This window comes from Betta splendens, chromosome 17, assembly GCF_900634795.4.
Source record: "Betta splendens chromosome 17, fBetSpl5.4, whole genome shotgun sequence".
Classification (NCBI taxonomy): Eukaryota; Metazoa; Chordata; class Actinopteri; order Anabantiformes; family Osphronemidae; genus Betta; species Betta splendens.
Window position 1 is genome coordinate 11779282 of NC_040897.2, and position 26513 is coordinate 11805794.

Sequence of the window (26513 nt, forward strand, 5' to 3'; positions counted from 1 at the left end):
GGAATTCTTCATCTTCATTGTGAGTGACAGTAGTAATGCTCCGATACAACCTATATTATGCGTTTGGTGATTCATGGGGAATCATCATCATTGGAAAGCGACAATTCAAACAGATTTTAGAGCCCCGTGGAAGCTGGTAACAAGCTCTTCTGTGGTTTATTCAGGCTAACGCCAGTTCAGAATGAGTGAGAAGAGAAAATCCAACTCACTTCTACTGTAGATATGAACTAATGTGAAATAGGAACTGATGAAACCTGTCAATCACCAACAGGCTCCTAGTTAAGAGGCAGCTCAGTCCAGTAAAGGAATCAACCCTGAGATGCTCTCCTTAAAAAAGTCTGAGCGAGAATCAAGAAACCATTCATTTAAAACAACACCCTATGCCTCAAAACCAAACCAAAAAGGAAGTGACAGGAGGTTTTTCACACGGACGATCGTTTCTGCATCAGACAAAAACGGCGGTGCAGCCAGTGCCGTTCCCGCTCTCAGCCCCGGCCTCTCCTCTCTGTTTGAACCCTCGCCTCTCTGACAAAGACATAATCGAGCATGACGTCCCACTAGGGGGCACTCATTGATCCTCCGTGCCCAATCCTAACATGACATCATGGATTCAGATGGCAAACGCAGGCAGGCAGGCAGTCGGGGTGCAGCGCGAGGAGGAAGGAAAAGTATTAGTGGAGATTACATCATCCACTCGTGCACCTCGCAGCGTAGCAACCACAGAGGTGAAATCACCCCAGGGAGGAGGAGGAGGAGGAGGAGGAGGAAGAGGAGGCTGGGGGACAAACAATGAAGTGCCGCGACTGGAGGCTGCAGGTGGAGTAGATGAGTGTTTGTCTCCGGGCGCCGCATGTAAACGCCGCACCGTGTGCTCCGTATTTACAGCAGCGGCTACGTGATGTAACGTGGAGAAAGCGTTTTGCGGGTGAATGGGCAGATCTCCCGAGTGCGCGTGGGCGTGCAAACTGCAGGTAGGAATTTACTGCTCGCCCACACTGTGATCAGCATCTGTATGAAATCATAGAGGGCGCACAACAACAGCCACTTATGCGTCGCGTTTCACGCAGCAGCAGCAGCAGCCCGGTGTTAGATCCGAACTCGTTTATTCTGTCTGCTGGCGCAAATATTCACAACTTCCAGACTCCCACACACACGACATGAGTTAGTCTGCACACACGGCGCACAAAAGAAAGACTGAGACATGAAAGGAGGACGGATGAAGGGATGAATGGCAGCGCAGACATTTTAAGGATGGAAAAATGGACCGAGAGCGATGATAGATGCTTGAAAAGCGCCACGACAAAGGAGACAACATGTTTATCAAACACCGGCGTGTTCAGAACAAAGAGGCGAAGGACAAAGGGAGCATTAGCAACAGACAGGGAGAGAAAGAGAGGGAGGAGGAAGGGATGGAGAGCAATGGAGGGGATCTGGGAAACGCATAAAGCGAGGGATGATGGAGCTGTGCTCGAAAAGACGGAGGAGCGGCAGGAGGAGAGAGAGAGAGAGACACATGACAGCCTTTTCATTTCCATTAAATCGACCTGAACACGATCTGCATCATTTAACCCTTTTTGTGTTCATGCAGGTAATAAAAGCCCCTTTGAAGGCAGGAACAGGAACTGTAAAACAATGAAGACAATCAATTAATGTCCCGCCTTTGGTTTTGACAGGTCCATAAATAAAGAGCAGATGCGCGACACTAACGACTAGAAGGGTCTGTAGTGTCTGTGCACCTCGGCTTGGCCGGCGACACTTTCTTTCAACTATATTTTTATTGATTTCTTCATTTTTTCACCTTAACTACATGGAAACCTGAAGGGAACCTCTCGCTTCACTCGCGTCAGCGCCAACATTCAACAGGCCGCTGCCGCTCAGACGAACTGAGGTCAAGCAGGATCTTCACCCGCTTTTATTCTGAAATTCTTCTCGGCCCGTTTCCTGAGCTTTGACCCTTTGACTCTGGACGCTTCCGCGTCTTTGTACTAACAGTAAGTGATCTCTGACCCGTGGCCGAGTTCGACCCCTCTCCACCGCTCTGTGAGGCTGTCGGGGCCTCCCCGGCGTCTCTCACCTCGGAGCCCCTCGCCGATGCCCAGCGCCAGGCCGTCCTTGGTCCACTGCACGATGCCGCTGTAGTTGAAGACCACGCAGGACAGCACCACGCGCTCCCCGAGCACCACCGACTGGTCGGCCGGCTCCTGGGAGAAGCGAACGCACCGCACTGCAACAGAAGGACGGAGGAGGAATCAATTTTAAATCCGTCTCACCGTGACCCGGCCAAGAGCTGCCACCTTTTATCGCACTGTATCGACCTATACTGTCCCTGTCTGCTCTTATCGACTCGTGCTTGTCCATGTGGAGACTGTTGACCTAAGTTATTATGTATTATTGTGTATATGCTGTTTTTTACCGTGTGTGTTGGATTATGAACATCGACTGAACTCCCTTACGGGGCAATAAAGGGTTAAACTGAGCTGGCTTAGTGCAGATACACGGATTAGATTTCATAAAGTCATATTAATTTCAGTTCTCAGCTGGACACAGAGCTCAGTTGCTCCTCTGTGACTTCTGCCTCTGTTCCTTCTTTTTCTTGCCCCCGATTTGATCTGTTCCCTGGACTACACTGAGGCTTGTGTGTGTGTGTGTGTGTGTGTGTGTGTGTGTGTGTGTGTGTGTGTGTGTGTGTGTGTGTGTGTGGGTGTGTGTGTGTGTGTGTGTGTGTGAGTGTGTGTGTGTGGTGTGGCCGCATGCTTGAGCAAGAACATCATCGCTAAGCAGTGATACAGCCTCGTCTTTTTTTCATCACTCAGTACAAAGGATTTTGCTTACACACACACATTTCCTCCAGCAAAATAAGCCTTTTGGCCGCTGCAGCGCAGCTGAAATACACAGATATAAAAACTACGAGTGCAGCGCAGGCACGCATTAACGCTCTCGCATAAAGGGAGAGTGTCAGGTGAGGAGGCGAGGCACTCACCCGCCGCTGTTTTCAGCTGTTTGCATCATCAGGTAAAATGATTTCACATTCCAGAGAAACTCTTGCGAGAAGGCGCGTTAATTAAGGAAGAGAAGAAGAGAGGAGCGCGGCGCCTCGGAAGGATGCGCACGCGCATGAGCACTGAGTCGTGCATAAACAGAAGCTCGTGCAACATATGTGCAGCACACACACACACACACACACACACACACACACACACACACACACACACACACACACACACACACACACACACACACACACACACACATCATTGAGTCATTCATGCACACTGAGCTGCACACACACACACACAAACTCGTCCACAGAGCTGGTGTTTGTCTTCCCGCGGGCTATTCTGTTCTTGGATTATGGTTAAAACAATCCTATTAGCTAATTAAGGCAAAAACTGGTTAATAAAGCGAGCCGTGGCTCTGAGGGACACGTCTCAGTGGGATTCAACCACAAAGGTGCAAACAAGCGGGAGATTTGCTGATTTGTGAGGGGGATTACACGACCTGTCATGTTATTTGTGTGCAAGCCGCCTTTATTGAACGCGGGACTCATCGCACTTCACAAAAGACACTTTGATGTTTCATCAACTTTCCCTGTGAATACTGCATCAAGAAGACAACTGCAGTCACTGTGCGATCTGTTTGAAGTTAAAGGGAAAAGCCCACTAGCAGCTGCTGTTGTGTTGTTTTTTCTCGTCTGGCCGCTTGTAGAATATAGATGTGGTGATGAAATGTTATTTCTAATTTTGCAGGGGCCCAGTAGTTGCTGTCCTAGCTCCCGGGTCAGCATCCTCTGTGAAGAAAAAACCTCATTTACAGTATGATCTTGCTTTTAAGTTTTTTCCCATAAGAACTGGCCAAAAAAACCACCAGCTGAAACCACACGCAACAATAATAATAATAATAATAATAATAATAATAATAATAATCACGTCTCCACACACCTTAAGGATCAAACCGCTGATCAACCTTTGGATTTAATTAGTGTCTGAACCTCATTTTACAGCAGTGATCCAATAAGTGACTCAGTCCTGTGAGTAACATTAAGGAGGATTTCTGGGTCGTTACAGATTTGATTCCTGCATTCTCACCGTTTAGTTTAATAAATCATAAACAAATGTAGAAATCATACAATGTGTGCAAAGACCAGCAGCAACAAGGCACCTTTAAACAACAGCTGCTCTCAAACCGTAACTGAAGGTTCAGCACAAGTTCATGCTTCTTCATTTAAAAGCATTCTGATCAACAGCTAGCCAAAAAATTCAGCACTGAATATTTCAGAACACACGACAATAAAAGAGATTAAGTCTAAATTTGGTATTTTCTAAAATAGGAAAAATGCTAATTGGATTTTTCAAAGCCAGAAGTCAAATACAGACTGGAGAAGAGAAAGCAGTAGAATCTGAAGCTTAAGGAGGAAAAAGACATTTTCTGTGTTCTGAGTACAGAGTACGGTACAAGTCATGTAACCAGATGTGGTGTGTTTCATGGAGGATGCTCTGGGATCAGACACGTTAGTGATCAGTGGTGGACGATGGCTACAGGCACTGCAGGTTCTACTGTCACTAAAGGGGCCTTTTACAGGTAAACTGTGTCCTCTGGTTCTCCACTCAGGTGAAGAAGACAAAGAAGAAGAAGCAGCAGCAGCTGTAGAGATACGATATCCCGCTGACATGAATGATTTGCATGTCGGTCATGTTATGCATGATTTATGCAAAATTAACAACTTTTACGAGTCGGGGCCGTCTGCTTCATGTAGAACTCTGTAACGAACAACACGTGTTCTCGTGGGACAGAGGGTTGAGCTGCAGACGCTCGCGTGTCACATGGACGCGGTGACAGGAAGCGGGGGCCGTCTCTGAGAGCGCCTGCGCCCGCGCGTCGTGATGTTGGAGCGCGTTCACGGGGGTGCGCGTCCCGCGATGACGTTGGGGTGCGTGTCATGAAGACGTGTGCGTGTGCGATGCCTGTCAGCCGGCAGCAGGGACTCAGTCTGCAGAGGAGAGAGCCGCACTGACAGAGAACAGAGATGTAATTAACCCAACGGGAAACACACGCACACACACACGCACGCACACACACACATGCACACGCATACATGCACGCATGCACGCACACGCACGCGCACGCACGCACGCACGCACGCGCACGCACGCACGCACCCACACACGCACGCACACACGCACGCATGCACGCACGCACACACACACACACACACACACACACACACAGCCCGCCTCCATTTTTGAATCCCCCGTCTCCCTTCGTTCCTCCCTCCTGTCCCCTCTGTCATCTTTCACTTTCTTTCCTATTCTTCCCACCTCTTTTCCTCTTTGTATCGTTCCTCTTTCATCTGCAATTCCTCCTCTTCATCCTCACCTTCCTGCGTCATTACCCTGAGGGATCCCGTCAGGTATATCTGCATAATCACCCACCAGTTCAAAAGGCAGAGCTTCTCAATTACAGCCTCAGTGTCCAAACATATTATTCCTAATAACGTCTGTTCTGCGTTTGGCTGATTTATTGCCCCTGTTGGACAGATCAGGTTTATATTGCGTGATTTGACACTCAGCCAAAGGACAGAGCTCCCTGGTCAAAGTCAAACACTTTGTGGACCCATCCGCTCCCTTTGTTGACTTTCAAACCGCGTAACATCCTGTCGCTTCCGCCTGCGCTCCTCCCAGACGAGCGCCCGTTATTAATCGGCTGCTTGATTTTGCTTAAAGGACCGTTTCATGCACGGATCCAGCAGAAGTCGATGTACGTCGGCTCCGCCCGTCCGCCGGTGGCAGATCATCAGCGAGACGCATGAAATTAATTCCCAAGGTTTTGACAGAGTCAGACAGAAGTAACACAAAGGAATCGATGGCGTGCGCCTGACAGGAATCTAGAAATGAACCATTCAGCTCGTCGTCCTTGTGTGTCCTCAGCAGCAAAGTGCTTCTCACTCACATCATAACTTAACTATTACACAAGAAGACCATATGAAAATTCAATGTTAGATGTGCCCTGACATCTTGTCAACTTATCAGACGTGGTCGCAGTATTGACTGAGGAATGCATCACCCCAGTGAGCTCAGGACCTCCAACATGGCCGCCAGAGGCCAAATGCAATTTCCTCCAAAGGAAGACATTCCTGTGTAGATATGAATAGAGGGTTTGTGAGGAAAGTAACCCTAAACTTCAGTCCTCCACTCCCTGAAGCCTTCATCCCTCCAACCCCCGCCCCCAGAAAGTGCCACGCTGACCCCCTGCTCGCATTCACGTCCCAGATCTGCCTCCAGGCCGCGGCTCGCTCCCATTTCAGCCACCGCACACCGCCCCACTGCGAGCGAGGGGAGTGCACGTGGAGCAGGAGCATTGTCCGTGTTTACATGCATGCCTGCATGCATCTCCGTCGCCGCTGCATCGTGTATGCCATGCGCATACATTTGCCTTTTCTGAAAAGGCAGCAAAGGGCAAAGCGTGGACGGCAAAGTAACGTGAAGGTGATTCACACGAGAAGGAAACAGAGGACGGAGAGCGAAAGGGCAGAAAGGCTGAAACCTACAAAAAGGAGACTTAAGATCATTCTAAGATGTTTATTTACTATTTTATTATACTTTTTACCTGTGGGTTGTGGAAGTGAGTGGAGCACAAGTGGCTGGGTCGTCTTTGGCCCTGGCCATTGACCCACTAACAAACATAAGCGCACTAGGTCAAGTTTAAGTCACCCGGAGTCGTGCGTCGGCCCCACACACCAGCTTTGATTCAATTATTCCAGGCATCGTCGGATTTAACTTCCTTTGAATATTATTTCTATGCTCTGAGAAGCTGTGACCCAGACTCGCTGAAGTGGCTGCAGCGCACAGATTTTCCACCGCTCAACTGGTGAGTCTGTAGGTTTTTATTTACTGAACCGTAATTTCATATTGACTAATACGAGACGGCGGCGCGGAGCCCGGCAGTCGGCAGAGCGGCAGCGCGGGAGGCAGAATTTATGGAGTGGAGTGGAGTGTTGATTCCTTAAAGCTGCATATTGTAGCTTTAATTCACCCTGGTTTTTACAGGTCGCGCGCTGCATAAAGAGACGCTACCATCATTTGCTGAGCGCGGGGGGGGGGGGGGGGGGGGGGGGGGGGGGGGGGGGGGGGTGCAGCCGGGATGAGGCTCTCCAGACAAACGCTGATTCTCGCGTCATCCGGCATCGAGCTGTGACACCCAGTCACGCATTTATGTCCCCTTATGATCGCGAGCATGATGGTTATTGTTGACATTAATCTGAACTAACGCCGTACAGTAGCGGCGCAGGAGCATTAACATACAAATGTATCTGCAGCTTTATCAGCGACGATCGCGGGGAACGTCACCGCGGAGCATCTCGGGGCTGTATTTCACTCGCAGGTGCCTCGACAATACGAGATAAATATGTCATGGGCTCATCGCGTATGCGGGAACAACACGCAAGCGCTGTTTAATGCGCCTTGATGAATTCATTAATTGTCGCTGGCGGTTGGAATAGTTCTGCTGCGTTCGTCGCGGGAAGACGTTCGCGGCCCATTTAGCTCCGCAGCGAGGTTTGAAGACGCACACACAGAGTTATCACAGCGCAGCAATCGGAGTTTCGTGTCACATTACGAAGCCGTACGTCCCCGCGGTCATTTGCCAACAAAGGTCAGGATGCAGGGCCCCGTTTGCTTCTCATCACCCCTGAGGGACAGGCGCTTCATTCCCGTGGGACCGCGTGTTTACCGCTGCCTTGTTTATTTTGATGCTTTTGAAATATGGCTCGTGCTGCGTTCACGTCCCCGGAGCGAACGCACGAGGGCCCAGCTGACAGAGACGAACACGAGAGGAGACGCGTGGACGACGGGCGCAGGAAGACGCACCCGAGGATCAGAGCTCGGCCCTCGAGAGTCCAGGCCCCGCGCAGCGTCTCCGCCCAACGCCGCTTTTATTTCCCCTCACAAACACTTCCAGGCGAACAGAGGAGCAGCGTGACGCCAACCACAGGAGAGCCACACACACACACACACACACACACACACACACACACACACACACACACACACACACACACACACACACACACACACCACCTCATCCAGCGGCAATTACTGATGTGTAGATGCAGGAACACAATCTAATACGGCACCGGCTCCGTCTCAGCGTTACAGTAGAGAGAGAGAACAGCAGCAGAGCTTCAGGAGCACAAACACTGAACGGAGGCAGAGGCTGGAAGAAAATGTACTCAATCACACACAATGTACTCAATTATGCTCGCTAGTCAAGATAACATGAAGGGATACAAACACAGCTTTCCTCTCTGCATAAAGAACTCTTTTATTTACATGAGTCTAAGAGAGTCAAACCAAGACCCTGGCAATAAAAAGTGTAATCCTAGAACCTAAAAAGTGAATTGGCCACAACTTAAGTTTGAATAAACGTGGAGCCAGAGTCTAATGCAGATCATACGCGTGTTCTCGAAACACAGAACCACAGATAGCAAGTCAAAAATGCCAAATCCAACTCGATAGGATCGATGGTACAAACGAGTGGGATGATAGACGGCCACAGGAAGAAGCACCGAGCTGTAACAGGAGGTGACGGGTCGTCCACCGACTCAAAGGCTAATTAGTGCGCCTTCGATCCTCGTCTCTGCTGCCTCGTGTGTTGATCCGTCCTTCGGCGAGAAGCTGACGCGAGACGCGTGCGCGCGTGGGTTTCTGCCAAAGCCGACCTTAAAGCAGCACCGGGAGCGGCTTTAGGGGAGGCCGCGAAGAAACGACAGCCTGTCACGGCCGCGCGACGCGACGGCTCACAGCGCACAACAGCGCACGCAGAACGGCGTGTGAGGAGCCTTCATCACCAGCGCAGCCTGATCATCCTGCTGCAGGTTTCACACAACTGGGGCGCGTTAGTTCAAGTCTTCCTCCAGAAAACAGGCAGGAGACACACACACACACACACACGCAGACACACACACACACGCACACACACACACACACACACACACACACACACACACACACACACACACACACACACACGCACACACACACGCAGACACACACACGCAGACACACACACAAACACACACACACGCAAACGTACACGCACGCACACACACACACACACACACACACGCATATACACACGCAGACACACACACACACACGCAAACGTACAAGCACGCACGCATGCACACACACACACACGCAGCCATCCCTCCCCTCGCTTCCTATCTGCTCCCGCCTGCAGCTCTCTCTCAGCCTCCCTAATTGACTTCTGCTTTCTTACATTTCATTTCATCTCTTATTTCAGTTTTATTTCCCCCTTTTTTATGATCCCCCCTGTCCTCAATTATTCATCCTTCTCTCTTTCCCGCTCTGATTTTTTTCCATCTGGTCATGGTGATGTTTAATTCACCTCTTCATTTGGAGGAGGAGGGGGTGGGAGTTGTTTTTTTTGTGTGTGTGGGGGGGGGCTGCTGTGCTCTGTTAATTGGTTTTTAAAGCTCGGTAAGTACACACATGTATAGGCACTCACAGAAACATGCCTCAATACACACACACACACACACACACACACACACACACACACACACACACACACACACACACACACACTGCCCTCCCTCTGCTGTTGGAGCACACTGTACATGTCCGGAAGCATTACCATCACCAAATGAGCACGGAGCATGTGAGAAGATGAGCACAGTTGCAGATATGTGTGTGTGTGTGTGTGTGTGTGTGTGTGTGTGTGTGTGTGTGTGTGTGTGTGTGTGTGTGTGTGTGTCTGTCTGTGTTTTGGTGCATGTAAAAGTGAGTGCATGAGTGAGTGGGTCAACGCCGTGAATGTTGCATTCGAATTCGATAAAAATTAGACTAAGTGCACAGATGAACGCGAGCGTGTGTTTCCAGAACCAATGGGTCGTCAGGTTTTTAGACAGTGACAATATTTCATGAACACACTTAGACTTAATCTAAGTTTAAGACTTACATTAGTTTATTTGAAGTTTATCAAATTCTGATTATTAAAATTTGCATCATTTAACCTCGTAAATTTGAAAATGTATTATTATTGTTACTATGTATCCAAATACAAACATTGAACCTATCTGTCCATTTGTGTGTGGAGCGATAAAACACATGGCTAGAAGTACTTATACGTCACATAAACTCATGAGACGCTACATGAGCAAGCGTCTGCAGACCTCTGCGTTCCCAGACATCACTGCAGCCACATCATTAGCCGCATCCTGTGACTCCGACCTGGACGCTGGATCAGAGGAATGGAATTAAGGCGGGCGCGGATTAGTCATTATCCAAATAACGACCTCGCTCGGCAGCGGCCGATTTCCCCTTCAATAAGAATCGGTGATGTGAGCGCCGCTGAGCCGAGAGGGGATGAGACGCGGCTGCGAGGTGGAACGGCGAAGGGAGAGAGGGCGACGGCCTCGCTGCCAAAAATCAGCCGCAAACGGGACACGCGAGGACGCGTGAGGTCCAACAACAGCGACACGCGCGCGCCTCATGAGTGGAATCACAGTGGGTGATGCAGCAGCACCAGCTGGGCTTTCTTCCCAGACGCAGGAAATCTGAATGTAAATGTCAAGCTTCACGCTCGCCGCGGGTAAAAAAGGGAGGTGTGCAGGTTAAAACCTCTCTCTGTGACGTTCTGCGTGAGCGGAGCGTCGGAGGCCCCTTTTTTGTCAGAACTTCACAGCCGCGCAGCATTCAACATTAATCATATTTTCTCTGATGTGAGCGCGAGATACCTCGGCTGCTTCCAACTTTGAAGATGTGCTCCTGCCACTGCAAAGAGTGTGAAATATATAAAAAAAATAAAAAAAGGGCCTCTTGCGTCTGCGCGCGCTCATCGGGATTTTCGTGGCATCCTGAGCGTTTTCCACCTCGCGTGACAGTGCGTGACGCTTCGTTAGGAGCTGGACTGATACTAAAAGCGTGCTCTCTCTCTCTCTCTCTCTCTCTCTCTCTCCGCAGCATCGTTGGCTCCACCCACTCGCCCTCCTGACGGGGCTTTGCCCTGCTAATTGCGCAGAATTAAGTTTGTCTTGAGGTGAATGCATTTTTAAAAGCGATCTTAGGAAAATTCGCCGCCGGGGCAGAATTAAGGTAATAGGTTGAGGATTAGGCCTGGAATCGCTCGCTCCCGCGCTCCGTCCCGGCGGCGGCAGCTGCACATTTCCCACGGAAACGGGTTCGCTTGAGTTCTAATCAATACAGCTGCTACGGCACGTGCGCTTTCCGCGCCGTGACCCACAGCACATTCACGCGTCATGTGGCCGAGCGGCTGCGGTGGAGACGCACAACCTGCGTTACGTCGGCCACATTCCGCTCGTGCCGTCTCGTTCGCACGCTGAGCGACGTCTCCTCGCGCTGAAATCCAGCCTTTCCCACTTTCTGTCTTCTCCCCGCGTGTAAAACATGTTTGTGCGGCCGGAAGACGGATCCTGTCAAAGTGTTTTTCATGGAGATCTTCTTTATCCAAACCAAATGTCTGAGGATAGAGGATGATGTAGAGATTGTAAAGCCCTGTGAGCCTTGTGATTTGGACTTGACTTGAATGAGGGCTGCAACACACACACGCATGCACGCACGCGCGCACACACACACACACACACACACACACACACACACACACACACACACACACACACACACACACACACACACACACTGGATCCTTTGGATTTGCTCCAAAGCAGATTACATTACTCTGTCTTCTGAATAAGCCACTCAGAGCAGACGGGCCTTAACTGCGAGACTCGACTGTGAAGGATGCGACCCCCCCCCCCCCCCCCCCACACACACACGCCCCTCCATCCACTTCACCGACGCGCAGAGCAAACAAAGTGGGTTTTTCTCATGAGCCGCAGCTGTCGCTGACGTCGCACCGACCGCGCGCCGACTTCACGCCGCTTCCCAACCAACACCAATTGTTCAAAGCATTTAAACGGAGCAAGCGAGGACACACGTGGACACGCACAGCGAGGGACTGTTGCTCGCCGTGTTGCTCCGTCTGTCTTTTTGTTTGTCTCTCTGCTGTCTCTTTGCATTTGCATCCGGCTCTGGATCCCGGTGTCGTTCCCTCTCTTCTCATCCTTTTTTCAGTCTGTAGGCGTGTCTGTCGGTCTCTGTCAATCACCGTGTTGCTGCTGCTGCTGCTGTGGCTGCGTGCGCTCGCACTAGCGTTGGTATAATTTTTTAAAACTCCTCTCCGTCTGTCTCCGTCTCTCTCTGTCTCCGTGCCCTCTCCTGCTCGCGTCTCCTCTCTCATCTCTCCCCATCTCGCTGTCACTCTGTCTATTTCAATCTGTCTGTTTATCAGTTTGTCTCGATCTGTTTTGGCGCATTTTTTTTTCCTCTTGGAAGTTGTGTCGCTGCGTTTCAGATGAACACACACACACACAAATACACACACACCAGAATGGTTCCATGGGGACGTGTAAGTGGGACATAGGGGGAGAGAACAAACAGATCAGACTTCAGCCTAATGAGGCTTTTCACTCATTCCTCATCATTCTATGAACCTCCGAGCCACACACACAAACACACACACACACACACACACACACACACACACACACACACACACACACACACACACACACACACACACACACACACACACCTCCTCCTCCTGTTTCTCCTCCCCTCCTTTGTTGCCCCCTCCTCTTCCTTGATACAAACCCTCTCCTTTGCCCAGATCCAGCAGCCTCTTTTGGCAGGGTCGACTTGTTTCAAACACACGCGCACGCACGCACACACACACACACACACTGATTGTGAAAGGCTAAGCAAAACCACAGCACCACAAAGCCCCACGTGATAAGAACTACACGAGCACACTGTCGGCTCAAACTGCTAATTGCCTTGTTGACAGTGAAATATTTAAAATGAAGCATGAATTATATAGAGAGACATCGATTGTATATTTGCTGCGTGAATAAAACATGAACGGCCCGTTTCTTCTCTCTCTCTCTCTCACTTCGCTCGCGCTCCCTCGCTCGCCCCGTCTCTCTCGGCTCACTTCAGCCGAATTCAATACAGCTTTAGTGGAAAACATTAGAGGCGCTCCTCCATTAGACAGATGTGCAGGCGCTGGTCCTGCAGGGCATCATGGGAGGTGGCGGCACACGATGAGGCCCATCAGCAACGTTAGAACATTACACACATCGAGCGCGTGGAATAAGGCGGCTGGCTCCTCTCTCGGCGGCCGTGTTCCTCTCATCGGGTCGCCGTGTTCCTCTTCACGCGTTGGCACGTTTGCTGACCTCAGACCAGCTCGCTCGCGTCCGCTCCCTCCTGGCTTGTTTTTCTCTCTCCACATCAGCATCCATCAAACGGCTGCACGGCACGGCGTCGGAACCATGTTTCTCTTTGTTCTCCGCTTAATAACTCGTGCCCACAAGGCAATGATTCTGGTATTGACATTTCGGATGATTAGTGAGTTCACTCCTTCCCATTGTGCTCCATCATCGTGTGCATGGTTTGGTTCACATTTAACTCAGGTCAACAGGACACTGATCCAACTCACTCCAGAAAAACCCCAGAAACTCCCTCATACTCCCTTTGCCTCCCGGCCGTTCCCTCTCGTCTTCTCCTCATTCCCTCCGGCTCTCTTTTCACTCCCTCATATTTTTCTGTGTTTTACTTCCCTCCCTCTCCTGGTTTCTTCCCCCTCCATTCCTCCCTCATGTCTCTGGAACAGTTTTAATTAGCCGGTAGCCTGAGGTCAACCTCTGCTCCTCCACATTAGCGTGCACACACTTTTTTATGGCATGTGTGTGTGTGTGTGTGTGTGTGTGTGTGTGTGTGTGTGTGTTTGTGTGTGTGTGTGTGTGTGTGTGTGTGTGTGTGTGTGTGTGTGTGTGTTATGACAAGCAGAATTGATTTTCTCCACTCGGTTTTAACAGGAGATACATGTAACGATTCCTCCTTTAATGTTCAGAGTCGAAACGTTTGAACTCCCACGACGATGAGCAGGAACACGGCGCTAAGTGTGTGCTTATATATCTGTGATGCACACACTACAGGATGTGGAGTGTGTGCGTAGGTGAAAGTGCATTAGCGGCGGTGGTGTTCGACTGGCGTGTGTTTATGAACAGCGACATATGAGCGTTACTGGTCCCGTGTGGTGTGTGTGTGTGCGTGTGTGTGTGTGTGTGTGTGTGTGCGTGTGTGTGTGTGTGTGTGTGTGTGTGTGTGTGTGTGTGTGGTTGGCGACCAGAAATGGAACCGATGCATCTTTTCTGTGTCACTGCTAATGTCGCGTGTCGCTAGAACCTCCAGGGGTCTGCGCTACACACACACACACACACACACACACACACACACACACACACACACACACACACACACACTCAAACCCTCCACCTCTTCAAATAATAAAGAAAAAAATCCAGGACTTCTCTTTGAATCTGATGAATTTTTCATTTGAATTTTTTTCCATTAAAATCATCAGTGAGAAAAATCGTGTTTTTGTGACCGAGTGCTGCAGGGAGGAGGGAAATGAAAGTGATCTCTGTGGAGTTGAAGTGGAGGACTCACTTGTTGGAGGCAGCTCTCTGCTTCCAGACGCGGCGACGTGGGGCCGATGCGCGTTCGTGCACTTTACACATGCGAAGGCTCCTGTCAGCGGATGTCGCGTCCGCGTCTTTGTGTTTTTGTTGGGCCCTGGCACCGTTGTGTGTGTGTGTGTCTGTCAGCGTGTGTTCACGGCAACGCACAAACGCAGTGCGAAAGGTTTGTCATTAGACAAAGCATGAAGGCAGATGTGGAGGAGGCTGGAGGGAGGAGATCCCAGTCACACGACTGTCAGCAGGGAGGCATCACCGTCAGCGGCCCACACACACACACACACACACACACACACACACACACACACACACACACACACACACACACACACACCTTACCCAGCTGCAGTATGTTCCAACGTTCATCTGAATAAAAGACCTAATTGTCTCCTGCTGCCTTGAGAGCATCATTAGTGTCTGAAAAGACAATTGGTCTCATTCTGGGCTGTAGTTACAATCATGTTTGTGAGCAGCAGCAATAGAATGTAAATGTGTTCCGTGGTGAACCTGACAAGGTCCATTACCAACATACAAGTCACGCAGAATTGATCAGAATCCTGTACAAACGAGTCATTATGACCGGAGCGTGAGAGCAGAAAAGGTGAAGTGAGATCTTCACGTCTCAGCATGAGGTTCTGTGTCGACCCGACATTGACGGAGCGTGAGCTCACGTCCACGTTTCATCTATCGTCTACGACTCCCACGGATCCGCTCCGGTGTTTACCTACAAACACATACAGCAAACAGACGCACACGCGCCGACATATCAAACAAGCCCAGATATGAATCGCAAATAGCTCGCTTCCTCCCGTGGCCCCAATGAGCGTCACTCTTCAATCAGAGGCGCGGGAATGAAAGGCAGGTTGTGTTGTTTTTCCTCTCGCGCACAAATCACACAGCCACAAAATGAAGCTGGTGTCGCCTGCTGAGACGACAGCCAAAAACGACTCGTGTATCATTTAGAGAGCTGACTGTCAATCTGTGCTTTGATACAGTTTTCATGTTTGTAACCAGGTTATCTGCAAACTGCGGTTCTGATGTTTTCCAACTTTAAGACGTTTTCTTTTTTTTTACAAGTGACTGAATTGAATCAAGTCCAATCAAACTTTTAATCTCTTCGCTATAACTTTCTTTAAATCATAAAAAAACCCGATCCTTACTCTTCAAACACCGCACAGAAATAACAGTGAGCGAAGCTGAGCAAGGTTCATCCTCTGGAGCCTGAGTGAAGCCTTTGGCCTTGATCTAGAAAAACTTCAGCCTCATCCTCAGAATTAGAAACGGTTGGAAAACAAGGCGGCGCGGAGCAGGACGCAGGGGGCGCTGCGCGTGGGTGAACGCGTGTCAGGACGCGCTCCCACCGCCGGCGTCGGGTCGAGCCGTCAAGACTCGGGCTGACTCACGGAAAGCAGCTATTTTCTCTTTCCTCTTGAGCAGAACTACATGATTAAAGTGTAGGTGTTGTGAAAGTCAAGACAAGTGGGAAACAGCTCAGCGTCATTGAAGCCATGAGGACAGAAATCCCATCACATTCACATTCATGATCAGACCAGCACGTCTTGGCTTTTGGGAATTGGAAGGCGTTTCAGGGCCTGTTAGCCTAGCTGCTAGCGCTACGTGCAGGTACATTGTACATTGCTGGCTGATAAAGGGGCAGCCTGTCCACGGTGTGTCCGGTGACAGCAGCAGCTATAATGGAGTAGTAGGAGAATAGTAGGAGTTCGAACTCCTACCAGCTTTGTGTTTGTTTGGGCTCAGGGGATTTCAGGACCAAGAGCACCTGCATTCTGTGATTCTGTGAGCGGTGAACAGACGACGGACGGACAAAAAACTCCTCCGTCTGAGACGCGCAGCCGACCGACCGCTTCCAGTCGGCTGGTGAATTAAATGACGACAATCACGAGAAACAATTAACATTGCGTTTGAACAACATCTACACTGGATGTAAACAAGCCTAGTGTTTGTGTAGTGGTTAGCGCTGAGGCTTGAATATGAATATTTATAACCTCTACGTGTCTTTGTGTAACAGTACGAGTCGTAACCATGCGGATGGTTGGGTTTAAGCCCTGCCGGCAGAGCTACGCTGTGTTATTACTAACTGGACAGTGTGTCAGCTCTGATCTGACGCTTTATGTTCCGACGCCGTGCTCAGAAAAAGAACATTTGTGCAGTCGTACAGTCAAATTAAGATGAGTGAGCCTGGTCTGAGCACAGTAACATGTCAGTCATGACATAATGTAAAGTTTAAAGGGAGCGTAAACATGAGGAATCCTAAGTCCTTCTGTCACTAATGCTCTGTAACAGCATTACTTACACAGCAGTGAGTTGTCTGTTTGCAGCGGCCCGTTTTACTGTAGCTGCAGATCAATACATATAAGCTTTTATGGCAGCTGAATTGTTTATGTGGGATTGATCCATAATAAACGGCAGTGTCTACACCCGTTTCTAATGGCCTCATCATTCAGGATCGGGGCGTTGTTTATGAGGCAGCGACACCGTAGCGCTGGTCCGGCGTAACCTGAGACCCGACGCGGAGGCCGCGGGAATGTAAAGTGCTGCCCGCTCCAACACTAACTCCATTTTCAAAGGTCAGGACCACGGCGGAGTGCGGTGATGAATCGAGCACTTCATTAACGCCCCCCCCCCCCCCCCCACGACCCCCGTCTCCACGTGCGCCGCTCTAATGCGCCCCCCTCCGTCCCCCGTATTTTCCTCTCATTCCTGACGCGTCCTCCTCTCGCCACGGTTTCTTTTCTGGCCACTTAATGGAATGCGCGGCATTTCCTCCCGCGCCCTCCCTCCCACGCCCCCCCGCCCCCGCCCTCCTCTCTGCGGCCTCTGTGATGAAACGTAAACTTTGACATTTGTCAGTGTAGTCCTCCCATCAACAGTGTCCTGAGGGGGAGTCTCGCGTCTCCAGGCTAAAGTGCCACTCGTAGCCAGTCGTGACCTCTTCACCCCGTTTGTTCGCTCTTTAGTTCATTTGATCTTTGTGTTTCTCCTCTTTCTTTGCTTCGTGCTCCCTTTCAGCTTCCTCACTCTGTGCCTTTCATTCCCCGTCTCTGTTGCTCCATAATCTGCTTTTCTTTCTTCGCTCACTCTTCTGTCTCCCTCCTAATTCAATTCTCCGCTGACCGATAATCTGGCTTTTCTCCTTCTTCTTTCTCCACTAAGCGCCCTCACTCTCTCGCTCAGCCTCCAAGTTCATTGATAACATCTTTTTGCCCTTTTCCTCTCCCCCCTCGTGTTTCATATTCCAGTCCTCACAGCTTGAATCAATAGCGGTTTCGTAGCTAATTCCACAGCTCTGCATCAATACCCAAAGGCTCCAGTCTCCTCCGTCGCCCCCCGCCTGCCTACCGTGAATATTCAAATGCGTATTACAATAAAGTGGTTTTTCTAAATGTGTTAGGAGGCAAAGGGGAGGAGGGTTCAGTCCACATTAGGATTCACACTATTCACACTCACTTTTTTTAACATGATTATAGTTTGTGGTCAAAACAAGGCAAAGCCAGAGAACCGGTGAGATTTCAATGAATGGTTCCCTAAAGGCAGAGCAGAGGATTTCATCACAAAAAACAAGCACACACGCTTATAAGATGACCGACAGCATTACAGTACATTTGAACAAGTGGCAACAATAATAAAGGTTTTAAAACTTCAAGAATTATTGATTAACCACAAGTGATGTAGTATTTTCATCTAAAAAACCTCCAGATTTTGGATTAAACCCCACAGTGTGGAGAGGAAATGAGGGCAGCATACACCACGCAGCCCAAAGACGTTTTCTTTCTTCGTTTCTCCCCCACTTCCCTTTTCCTGTCCTTCATTCTATCCCTCTATTCATCCCTTTCTCTCCCTAGCAAATCCAAAAGTTGTGTTGCCATAGCAACAGCTGCCGTCTGCAAAAAAAAAAACAGTTTTTTTTTCCGCGTGTTCCCAGTGACATTCAATGCATGCTGTTTTGATGTGGGAACAAACAAACGAGTCAGGGGGTGAGAAAGAGTAAAAGGAAAAAGGGGAACGGAGGCTGGTGTTTGCGGAGCGACCGAGCAGCGCAGCCGTGCAGAAAGAGCAGAGGAGGGATTAGAGGTGGGAATGCCTGGTGGCCAGACAGGCGGCCAGTCAGCCGGAGAGAAAGGGGGAGAAACGGGGGAGACGGAAAGCAAACACAGACAGGGATGGATGCAGGGACGCGGCCAGGCCCGCGCGCAGACAGTCCCGCCGATACGCAAAAGAGGAAAAGCCAAACAAACAAACAAAAAGTAAACAAAGGAAGGCGAGCCAAGGGCACACAAACACCCGGCGGCGGACAAAACAACAAGGGAGGGAGACAGGCTCACGGAGAGGCCGACCCGCGTGCGAAACAGGTAGCCAGACGGCAGATGAGACAGACATGTGTCACCATGGTAACGCCGAAACCAGCGAGCGAAGGGGAGGCGGTGGAGGAGGAGGGTGAGGGGGGGTTAATAGGGAGAGATATAGGAAGCATGCCGTCACCATGGCAACGCAAACGAACGGATCCTTACGAGAGGGGAAGTGAGGCCGGCGCACGCAGACGCCCGGAGAAACAGCACAAAAGGCACGTTAAAAAAAAAAAAAAAAGGTGGGAAACCTCGCTCTTCATCTCCCAGCATGCCGCTGGATCGCGCCCGCTTCCATGTGGCCAATTAGCGTCTCCTCTGTGATGGAGGAGGCACGTAGTTGCGGCGGAACCCTGATGGATGGCGTAAATCATTACAGCTCGCGGCATTATTCTTGGTTGGACGGCGCACAAGGCAATCTGTTGTCTTATCATGTGTGCGAGACGAGGCCAGTTTCCAGGATCATGGCTGAGCCAATTCGGCAAAGACAATCACATTCAATTGAGATAAAGCCTCGGTGGAAATCATGTAGCTGGGAAACTTCCCCAGAACGCTTATCAGACGCTAGTAATTACTCTTCAGCAAACACGCCAGCAGATTTGCAACTATTGTACCACTTAATCAGAGCATTGTGGCAGCAGAAAGGCTCGTGGCAGAATGTGACGGAACGAGTCAAGTCGCTTGACCAGAACGCGGCGCCGACTGCGAGCGGCCGCCGCTGCCAGGGAGAGAGTCACCCGACGGGCGAGCGGGGCCTCCATGAGCCCACTGTCACTGAACGCAGCGCGGCGAGCAGACGGAAGCGGCGCCGGCGTCTTAAAAAGCTCATCATGAGCCGCGTTGAATGTTCCAGGCTGCTGTTAAAAAAGCGAAGCGGCCACAAAAGTATTTTTTCTTTATTTGGGGCATTTTAAAAAGTAACCCAACTAATAAACTCCATCAGTATTCATACAGCTTCCATGCTCGTCATGGCACAGATTGTTACCTAAGGTATCATTGAAAACTCCCCCTTTCCCAGTCATTGTGCCGGGTCATTAATGCACGCTCAACTCATAATTACTATATTTCCAACAGCACTTTAAGGCAGCATAATTGCAGTGTGCGGCAGATGGCTGTTGGCTAACTGGCTCGCAGTTATGCCTAATGGCTATTTGCTATCGGTGTAAAACAGGCTAATGGTTCACTGGCCAGCAGCTATAGCTTAAAATAGACAGCTGTCCTGTGTGGGCTCAGCCAGAACTCAAATGACTATGTTCTCCTCATTATCTGCTGCGATGAATTCATCACATCACGAGGATCCATAAATGCAAAAGAAGGAAATTATGAGCATTTTCCACCCCGGCTTGATGTCTGAGCTCAACTGCAGCTAAATCCGAAAAACAGCCATTGATGCAGAAAACCTGGATCGTGTTCGCGCTCATTTATAATGACTATACTTCCTGGAAAATAATTACCCTCACGAAAGGCAGTAAATGTAAATCATTAAGGGCTGTGCACGGTGCATACCTGCTGTTGAAAGCCGGGCTCTGAGGGTGTTTACGGCCAGCGCTCGCCATAAAAAGACATTCAGTCTGTTTTTTGTCCGCAATTTTATTTTCCAACAGCAAAAACATGGCGAGAAGGACAATGTATACTCCATTTTGAACAAGGAGGCTAATTACAAGGGATTAAGTAATTGCTTGAGGAATAGTCGCAGAATCTTTCTGAACCTTTTGTTCCAAACCCCATTAATTTCACCCTGCTACGTACAGCACGCGAGATAATGGCTCCACTCTTTTGCAAACGGCTTCAAAGGACAAATCTACCCGACATTTTCTGCACCGCCGAGAGAACGGCGTTTCACGAACACAGAGGCGCCTCAGCTGAGGCTATGAAGTTGGGAAACAACTCTCCAACTTTGCAGATGCAAACTTTTATTGTTGGGGGAAAAAAAGCTCTGATGAAAGTATGTTACCTGTTAAAAATCTCAAGGCTAAATGCTTGATTGTCTGTTAAGATATCATCCGTTTAAGGACAGAGGAAAATAAAGACAGTCAGGAACAAGCACAAAGGCAATAAGCACCCAGATAATAAAGACAAATGACTATACTTTAGTACAGTGAAGTCTGTAGTAGTGCAGCAGGATCAATTCAATTGGGACGTCAGTCTGGGCACTTCTAAAAAAAGCAAAATGCTGCAGTTTAATTAAATAGGAGTGTAAACGAGACGGCCTGTTCTCTGCGGGTGAACATGCTGCTCGTTACCCGCGCCTCATAAAGACAGGAGCAGTCTGTGTGTTCAGGCAGTGCAGCGTGTGCAGACCCACGGAGACGGAGGCCACTGAACACATCACGGACTTCCAGTCTCGCACAACCGAGCAGACAGAGGTGATGGATGCTGACAGTGTGACTGGGAAGAGGTGGCTGGAAGTTACGACATACACAGTCTCTGGGTTTTTCCTAACACTTTTATTAAACAAATAGCTTAGTGGTCATTTTGGTCCACATTGTGCAAATCCAGCAGTGAGCACAAGTCTTCCCCTCCCATCAGCAGAGTGAGTAAAGGGTTTCCAGCCAGGTTTAAGAGCATTCAGGGTCTGTCAAGCTGCTCGTGGACTGACAGGGGCCATTTAGGATAGTTCACTCAGAGCTGAACTTTTAGGAGCATAAAAATGTAAGTCTGTGCAGTATTAAAGGTGCTGAATACGGCATAAAAGTCATGCAGAAGAACAGAGCGCACCTGAAAGCACAGACGTTTTTCAGACACTCCTGGACGTCACATGACCTCTATCCTAAAACCAACTCCATAAACAAGCCTTAAAACATCTGGGCATCAACTACTCCCACTCTCGCTGCACTGCTGAGGTTTCCCGGCGCTCACTTCGCGGCGCTTCCCCCCAGCGTGACCCGTGTCGGCTCTCATTCCCGATCGCCACGCGGCTCCTGTGCTTTTGGGGAAACGGATCGAGGCCTCGGCAGTCGGAGCTGTCTGAACCCTGCGAGTCCCAATCAATCCTCCCTCTCCCCCGCGCGCTTCCCGTTGCTCGCTCGCCCCCTGCACGCGGCGAGGGAGGTCACGCGCGGTCAAGAGCTGAGAACGGACAACCGGGCCTCACACACCACTATTACCACTGCAGCTCATATCTGCACAGCGCAGCCGCCTCGAACCTGCTCCGACTCGTTTATGGCTCTGAGCAGCCATGCAAAATGGCCACTTCAATAATGAGCCGTGTGAGGGATGCGAATCAAAGCCTCAGCGCTGGGAACGGGCTCGGCCGAGTGTTCGTCCACCTGCGAAGCCAAGCGTTTACCGGTTGCTGTTCAGGCCGCGCGCTGTCTTCAGCGCCGGCGCGACAAATCAAGGTGATGTATGTGGCTGTGAGGAGGCACCAATGACAGAACTGGGGTGATTAATAGGACTGGACCACAAAACTATTACAGCCATTTGTGCAAGACTTGCCTTTGAACCTGCTACAAATTCCCAGATCAAAATTGCATTGAATGACTTTGTTTGCGTCTATGTGCTGTTTCGCTCACACACAGTATTAACAGCTGAGGATGTGAATGCGGGTTCGGAGGCGGCCGCCTGGACCAAAGGCGGCCGCAGCTCATGTTTGCACACACTATTCAATCGTGTTCTTGTCTGTCAATACAATATGATTTACACCCCGAACCCGGAGAGGTTTCCAACAACTCCTCCCACTCCTCTGCTCCCTGCGAGGAAAAAAAGAAGCCATAATCCTTTTTGAAGCGTGTACTGAGTAATATATAAAAGTGTTTTAATTAACTTGCCACAGTTTCCAATTACGCTCCACTGCGCAGCTGTATGTTCACTGGTCCTGTGCTTATCTCGCCTTTTACGGTTTCCTCCTATATGTTTTTTTCTAAGTTTCACCAATTCATTTTCTCCCTCTTCCTCCGTTGCTATGGTAACCCTCTCTCTTTCTGTCTCTGTGGTGCACCCCCACTTTCTCTTCCTCTCTCTCTCTCTCTCTCTCTCCAGCGGCTGGTTGGGTGGTTGCTATAGAAACAGACTTATTTAAAAGAAGAGCTAAGAAATTATCTTTTTTCTCTCACCCTCCTCAACACGCTTTTGCTCTCGCACTCACTTCCTCTCTCTCTCTCTCTCTCTCTCTCTTCCCATCTCTTCCCCACTTTGCCTCAATCACAAGCAAGCAGACCTACTCTTTTATTTGCCTTTGTCCCTCGCTGTATATTGTGAATTTGCTCAGACACATAAACCGCCTCTCGCTCCCTTTATCCCACTTTGCCGCCTCCACCGCAGCCCCGCACAGGTTTCATCCCCACAGTTAATGCTTTACCTTATGGCTGTTACATTTCTGTGCTGAAACTGGACCCGGCAGACATTTCGCGGATACATTTTAACAGAAGATGATCGCCGATGAACTGCATTTAGTGTGAAGACTGTGGAGGAGTTGAACAGAACCGGTCTTTTCACCTCGTGGCAAGTTCAAGTAGCGCGGATCAGCTGCATTCACACAGACACGCCGTCTAATCTCCTCTCCGGAACAATGACAAATCTGGCTCTGACATAATCTCCACCTGTGACGCCATAACTTAATTTACCGCCACGGGAGCAGGAGATGAGCGGCGTGACGTCACCCCCCCCCCCCCCCCCCCCCCCCCTCGCCTCCACCGTCGCCTGCTTATCTCTCCCTGCACCCAGCCGTATCAGCCTTCACTCAGGAGAGATACTGTCGCCCCCCCCCCCTCACCTACACCCCCACCTCGCCGAACCCCGCTCGTCTCCTCGCCTCATCGAGCCTCACCAAGCAGAGCAAAGCCCCAGGGTGTTATCAGCGCCTGATAGTTATCAGCTTACATTAAAACATAAGAGGGGAGAGAGGAGGAACAGGCGGATAGACAAAAGGCGGATGGAGACACAAACACGGTGGGTGGTGATGGATGCCAGCTTTCATCATCTCTAATCATGTTGTCCATCTCCATCTTTAAAACGCCGCTGCTTCTTTTATCATTGTTTAAAATCGACCAAAGGAGAAGGAATGAAATGGGATGGGGAGATGTATTGAGAGGAAAAAAAAGCGCTTGGTCATGGTGCCCACGCTTGAAAATCACTTGGTTACACGAGTTCAGTTTCTGATAAGAGAAATAAATTTGGGAGCGCCTCTGTAGAGAAGACGGGAAGGCGCTAAATGTTAAATTACGTGAAATTGAAGCCAGTGGGTGTTTAAAATGAGGATTCTGACAGACATCTTCAGAGAAGTTATTAAATATTACAAACTTTTCCTTTAACGTGGCGAGTTTGATTAAGATAAGCTTTCGGATTAGTGATTCCCTGGTTGGAGAAGAATGACTTGAAGCGACTCCATGAGACAGTGAGTAAAGACTAGAAGTGGTTTAACACAGCTTCCGACACCTCCGAGGGTGATGACAGACTGTGACAGGACGCCGCCTGACTCACAACAGCACGTTGGAGGCAGCTGTTTCACAAGTCACTTAAAAAGCCAGTTTGTGGCTGCTCTGCAGACTGGTGGGGACTTCTGCAGACTGGTGGGGACTTCTGCAGACTGGTGGGGACTTCTGCAGACTGGTGTTGGTCCACAGCCGTTTACTCACAAACACAATCATCTGCCTGTAGGTGTGTTAGATGATGATATGGTGACATCATTTCACATCCTCCCTCCTCAGTCCTGTTGATCATTTTCAAAGTCTTCAGTATACTGTAGTTTGTTGCTTAGTAATGATATTAATAGAAACAGAGTATCCACGGAAAACGAGTATTTATGTCGATAAAGGTTTTAAAACTAAACTCTTTTTTGTACATGGATTGTGTTAAAGTTAATTGTCAATTAGACAATTAGCACCAGCTCTCCACGTTGGACTTTTATATTGTTTATGCTGCTCATGTAATGTGATTTATTTCCAAAAACATGACTGACACTTGACAACAGGCAGCAGCTCTAGCCTGATACCCAGTAAAACCAGTGAAACCAGTGAAACCAGCCACTCCTCAGTGACCACACGACACAGTGTTACACATGTTATGGAGTAAGTGCCTGTACGGCGCCAGCACACACACACACACACACACACACACACACACACACACACACACACACACACACACACACACACACACACACACACACACACACACACCCAGCAGCATAATCCACGACAAAGACAAAAGGGAGGACCTTGTGATAGTGATCTCGTAATGGATCAAATTGATTTAATTCACTGCGTCGGACAATTTCTCATTCTTATTCCTTAAGATGTCTCTGAATGGATTCCGTGTGGGAGGCCCATTCACTAGTTCTCTCTCACCTCCGCACGGGAGACGCTCAGACAGCGGGCGAAAAACACAGGCAGACGAAGAAACGGAGCGAGAGGAGCACAAACTACCTCCGCACGCGGCTTATTTGATCTCGGCGCCCTTTTTGTTGACACCCTTCTTCGTATGAAAGCAAACACTTTCATGCTTTTGCCGCTTCCACACTCGATGTCTGCGTTTCTTTGAAAGCTTCTCCTCGGAGACGGTGGCCAGTTTGCTTTCTCACTTTCCCATCCAAAAAAGCTAAGAAGGGTTACTTCCAGCCTTTTATCACTCCTATTGAATGCTCACGCAGAGAACGGGAGCGCTTTATTCATCCTCGGAGGCCGAGGACTGTGTCGAGGGCGCCGCGTTGTGCATTGCAGCGTGCTGCTTTGAACAGCAGTGAAATATGCTGGAAATGCCCAGAAAACTCCAGGCCCCGCTCTCCCAGGAGAGCCCCATCTATAATAGGCCTGGCTGTTTCCCTCTGCTCCCTTGCTGCAACCCTCTCCACACATAAATCTCTGCTCTCCTCCTCCTCCTCCGCTCCTGTCGGCTCCCACTCCTCCTCTGCATTTCTTGCCCCCATCCTTGTTTCTTCGCCTCTCCCTCCCCTCTGTTCCCCGTTGCCTCCCCGGGTTCCTCCCCCGCCCTCGCCCTCGCCCTCTTCTCTCCCTTCCTCGCCCTTTTTTCATTCCTTTAACCAGATTTCACGTCTGCCCCCGTTCTCGGGTCACTGTTTTCCCTCCGTCCACCTCCACCTCCACCCCCCTCCTCCCTCTCTCCCCCCGCTGTGCTGTGAACGCGGCCCCGTCTCCTCCTTCGGCTCCCTCGGCTGCTCCTCTTCCGTCCCAGTCGACCGCTCCTCAGCTGGATCAGCGGGTGTCAGTCCTAATAGCGGCTGACACTCTGTTAGGATCTACGCACGCCTCACTTTTTCTCCCCCGCACACACACACACACACACACACACACACCAAAACACGGGGGAGAGAGGGGAGGATTTGCCGCTGTCATTTTAGCAAATGACTGGATTACGAGGGCCTCGCAGAGAATTACGCAGTGGCTAATTGGGGCGGCTGTTTTATTTATTCCTATTAATTGCTGTTCCTTGTCACCTCGCATTACGCTTCCCGTGCCACAGGGACATCAGATCTGTCAGGTACTGGAGGGCTTTGGGATGAAGGCCACACACAGACACTTAACTCCGCTGCTGCTGCTGCTGCTGAAAACGCCGCTCCGCTCCGAAAGGCGACTCGTCACGACATTCTTAGTTACCTCCACTCGAGAGTGTTC

At 49.9% G+C, this 26513-nt stretch overlaps 1 protein-coding gene and 1 long non-coding RNA gene across 3 annotated transcripts in view; one reads left to right on the forward strand and one right to left on the reverse strand.

The window, feature by feature from the left end:
• The window catches only part of kirrel1b (kirre like nephrin family adhesion molecule 1b), a 47149-nt gene that overhangs the window by 17675 nt on the left and 2961 nt on the right, over window positions 1-26513 (reverse strand). For both annotated transcript variants that reach the window (XM_029131958.3, XM_029131957.3), the window contains exon 2: window positions 2075-2224. In XM_029131958.3, the coding sequence (XP_028987791.1) occupies window positions 2075-2224 (150 nt within the window). The remainder of the gene's footprint in view (window positions 1-2074; window positions 2225-26513) is intronic.
• Window positions 569-2476, forward strand: LOC121201807 (uncharacterized). The gene is made up of 2 exons (XR_008692981.1): window positions 569-971; window positions 1589-2476. It is a non-coding gene; the product is annotated as an uncharacterized LOC121201807 (long non-coding RNA).